The sequence below is a fragment of the Lampris incognitus genome, chromosome 17 (assembly GCF_029633865.1).
Source record: "Lampris incognitus isolate fLamInc1 chromosome 17, fLamInc1.hap2, whole genome shotgun sequence".
In the NCBI taxonomy this organism is placed as follows: Eukaryota; Metazoa; Chordata; class Actinopteri; order Lampriformes; family Lampridae; genus Lampris; species Lampris incognitus.
Genome location: NC_079227.1, coordinates 13,259,095 through 13,263,481, shown reverse-complemented (window position 1 = coordinate 13,263,481; position 4,387 = coordinate 13,259,095). Strand labels below are relative to the sequence as shown.

The following is a 4,387-nucleotide window of genomic DNA, read 5'->3' as shown; positions in this document are numbered from 1 at the left end:
TATAAAAAAAAAAAAAGACAGACGTACCAAGGACCCTCCCACACACAGTTACTACACAGAAAGCTGTACAAAACAGGCTGCAAGTCCTTGTTCATCCTCTGGTTCTTCTTGTTGGTAAGGGGCGACTGGGTGTGGTCCGGCCAGTCAAGTCAACCAATAAAAACCCGGGACACAGTTTTTGTTTTTCTGTGATTGGTCAGTCAGAGCCCTCAGTTACATCTAGAGTGTTCTCACCCCGCCTCCTGTGGCTCCGCCCACCCCGTGAGGTGATTGGTGCTCGGAGGGGAGGAAGACGAGGAACAAGGAAGTGCTGATTTACATCGGAGGAACAACAAGACCCGACATTCCTGAAAAGAGTCAGAGCGAGATATAGAGAGGGACAGATAAGGAAAGGGAGAGAGAGAGAGCGAGAGAGAGAGTCTTGTTAACAAGCTGGTAGAAAAAGAAACCACACATTGACAGAGAGGTAACATACAATGGTTAATATTTACAGAATTAATGATTTCAACTAAAGATGATTAAATGTTAGCAGATGTTCTGATGCAAAAGCAGATGGGCTGTAGTGCAGTGATACTGAAGAAAATCATGACATTCCATACCTAAAACTCACATTACACACACACACACACACACACACACACACACACACACACACACACACACACACAGTTAAATGGTGGTGCTCTCTTGGCCTTCTGCCTGCTTGTTTCAGTGTCGGCAGAGAGGAACATGAATATTTAACACGCTACAAACCCCTCTGTCTAAAGCACTGACATCACACACTGACTCCCTGTGTAGTGCGCATGTGTTTGTGTGCGTATTGGTATGTGTGTGTGTGCGTGCGTATTGGTGTGTGTGTGTGTGTGTTACAGAATGTATCCATAGCTTGCTGTGAATAAAACATGTCCTGTATCGTCCTGTCACTCTCAATGTGCTAACACTACTAACAGTACACACCATCCTTTACCCTTTACTGTGTATGTGTAGAGGCAAAGAGAAGAGAAGAGGAGAGGAGAGGAGAGGAGAGGAGAGGAGAGGAGAGGAGAGGAGAGGAGAGGAGAGGAGAGGAGAGGAGAGGAGAGGAGAGGAGAGGAGAGGAGAGGAGAGGAGAGGAGGAGAGGAGAGGAGAGAGAGAGAAGAGAAGAGAAGAGAAGAGAGAGAAGAGAAGAGAAGAGAAGAGAAGAGAAGAGAAGAGAAGAGAAGAGGAGAGGAGAGGAGAGGAGAGGAGAGGAGAGGAGAGGAGAGAAGAGAAGAGAGGGAGGAGAGGAGAGGAGAGGAGAGAAGGTAAGGGAAGGGAGGAGAGGAGAGGGGAGGGGAAGGGAAGGGGAGAAGAGGAGAGAAGAGAAGAGAAGAGAAGAGAAGAGAAGAGAAGAGAAGAGAAGAGAAGAGAAGAGAAGAGAAGAGAAGAGAAGAGAAGAGAAGAGAAGAGAGAGAAGAGAAGAGATAGAGAAGAGAAGAGGAGAGGAGAGGAGAGGAGAGGAGAGAGAGAAGAGACTAAATCGGTCTAGTCTATCTTCCAGACCAATGTTAATCTCTTTTATACATTTATGGATAATGTTTGGGTGGCAGGGCACTGATTGAGGAGATGGGTGACAACACTTCCATATATAGAAAGAGTCAGTCCAGCATTAACCTAAGTCATATAGACAAAACTAGTCCATGTTTTATCAGAGCCATATGTAGACAAAGTTAGTCCAGGTGAGACCACAGCCACTCATAGACGGAGTCAGTCCAACGTGGGGCTGGCTTTGGCTGAATATTAGGGTGAGTGGAGAAGAAGGGATGAGGTGAGGAGGAGGAAGAGGGAGGATGCGAGACGTAATGACAGGCAGAGGAGAGGAAGTGGTCTCACCTTGCAGCCCGTTGGAGTTGTTAGCAGAGCAGTTGGGAGGAGGGGGAAGTTTGAGGGCCTGACTACAGGAGCGAAGGCGCTCTTCTGTTTGACGGCGGCGGAGATGACGTTGGCGGGAGAGAAGGAGAAGACGCCATGGAGAGTTACAGTTGGACACGGTCATGGTGGGGGCTTGACGGTACGACTGCAATACAAACACACACGCACATAGGGATTATCTGTCTGGCTATACATCTATCTATCTATCTATCTATCTATCTATCTATCTATCTATCTATCTATCTATCTATCTATCTATCTATCTATCTATCTATCTATCTATCTATCTATCTATCTATCCATCTATCTATTTATAGCAATGTTTCCATCCAAATTTTAGGCATAATGTACAAGAATTTTTGCAAAGATGAAAAACCAAAAGTGAATCGGTTGCATCTCCATCAGCTGTTTTTTTTTGCGTTTTTTTTCCCCCCCGGTTTTTAATGCTCTCCCTGCAGGCTGGACTTCGTTGTCAAAAACATTCCAGAGAAAAAGATGAGGTGATTTTCATATAAATTATTTTCGGCTGGAGACATTCGGGAAAGGGCTCTTTATCTTTATTTAATCTTCTTCTGGGACCCCACCAACAGCTCCACTTCATGTTAAAGCTGTTTTGAGATAGTCAGAAGTGTTTTTTCAATAGCTTGCGCTTTTTTCTCCAGCCTCTCCTTCTCCTCCTCCTCCTCCTCTTCCCTTTTTCTAATCTTCAAATGAAAACCGTGCTGAAGTAACAAGAGGATGAGCTGTAACCACAACAACCAATCACCGTAGCTACAGCATCACCTGATACACTGCCGGTAAACTCAAAGTGGTCTCACTGACTCCTCATCCTCAATAACAGGAAATAATACTGGCATAAATATGACTGGAAGTGTTTTGACTGGATGGATGGATGGATGGATGGATGGATGGATGGATGGATGGATGGATGGATGGATGGATAGATGGATGGCTGGCTGGCTGGCTGGCTGGATGGATGGATAATGGTGGAACATAAACTAAGATATGTTGGTGAAAAACATGGTAAATAAGAAGAATAAAGTGATGAGTAAAGCTTACAGGGGTTCGTCTGGTATTAATACAGCAGGAGGGGTGAAGATTCTGTCTATGACAGTAAATAAAATAATTCAGGCTACTGAGGGAATCCATTTTAGATTATCTTCATAAGAAAGGAAAAAAGAGATAATAATAATAATAATAATAATGACGATAGTCAGCTGCAGGACAGTAATCTTTGAGCTGGGAGGAATTCAAGGATTCAATGTCTGACATTTTATATAAGGTGAATATAAACAGAGACCGCTTACCTCAGTCATGACATTCTATCATTTGAGAAAAAAAATCCATGTGTATGTTAACCTACTGCATGTGCTGTCCAGCAGGGAATTCTGGGTAAGCCATCAATTGCTTTAGGTTTTTTTTTTTCCGCTGCTCCGCTCTGCCAATCCGGGGAGGGCTGCGGACTACCACATGCCTCCTCTGGTACATGTGAAGTCGCCAGCCGCTTCTTTTCACCTGACAGTGAGGAGTTTCGCCAGGGGGATGTAGCGCATGGGAGGATCATGCTATTCCCCCCAGTTCCCCCAGCCCCCTGAACAGGCGCCCCACCGACCAGAGAAGGCGCTAGTGCAGCGACCAGGACACATACCCACATCCGGCTTCCCACCCACAGACACGGCCAATTGTGTCTGTAGGAATGCCCGACCAAGCTGGAGGTAACACAGGGATTCAAACCGGTGATCCTCATGTTCGTAGGCAACGGAATAGATCACTCACCACCTGGATGAGCTTTGGGGTTTTTTTAACCAGAAGCTTTCAGCTGCTAGATGTTTACTGGTTTGTATTCCATAACTTTACTTCTCTTCAACGTTCTGTGCCATTATTTAGTAATGGTCTGATCAGTGCAAGGCACCTGACTGGTCTCAGCTTCCAGAGTACTACCTTATTTTTTATCCTACGACGAAATAATCAGAACAAAAAGGACCTGCAGACTAATCACAGGAAACACCTCCCTCCCAATGTAGCTCTGATCACAGAGAACAACAAACATGGCATGGTACACAACCCCCTGCTGAACCATGTTCAGAATTGACCACTGAAACTAAACTTTTACGAAAAGCTGTAAATGAATCTTAGCCTAACCATTGGCAGGGCTACTGAAGTACTAGCACTAATCATAGTTGTAGTTGTATTGGTAGCAGTAGCAATAGAAGTGGCAGTGGTGCTAGTACAAGTAATAGTTACAGTAGTTCTTGTAGTGGTAGAAGTAGTAGCAGCAGTAGCATGCATAGTGGTAGCAGTAGTAACAATAGAAGTACTAGCAGGAATAATGAGATAGGATAAGATAAGATAGTAGTTATAGCAGTTATAGCAGTAGTAGCCATAGTAACAGTAGTAGTAGTAGTGGTGGTGGTAATAGTGGTGGTATTAGTGGTAGTATTGGCAGTATTAGCTATAGCAGTTGTACAAGTTATCAGCTACACCTTTCACACTGGC

The 4,387-nt window shown here is 44.7% G+C and overlaps 1 protein-coding gene across 1 annotated transcript in view; it reads right to left on the bottom strand.

Annotated features, from left to right (window-relative positions):
• Nucleotides 1-315: 315 nt before the first annotated feature.
• Nucleotides 316-4,387, bottom strand: part of ebf3a (EBF transcription factor 3a) — a 42,311-nt gene continuing 38,239 nt past the window's right edge. Inside the window, 5 exon segments of the mRNA XM_056297648.1 lie at nucleotides 316-347; nucleotides 1,853-1,906; nucleotides 1,909-1,991; nucleotides 1,993-2,021; nucleotides 2,023-2,036. Of these exon segments, the coding sequence (XP_056153623.1) occupies nucleotides 316-347; nucleotides 1,853-1,906; nucleotides 1,909-1,991; nucleotides 1,993-2,021; nucleotides 2,023-2,036 (212 nt within the window).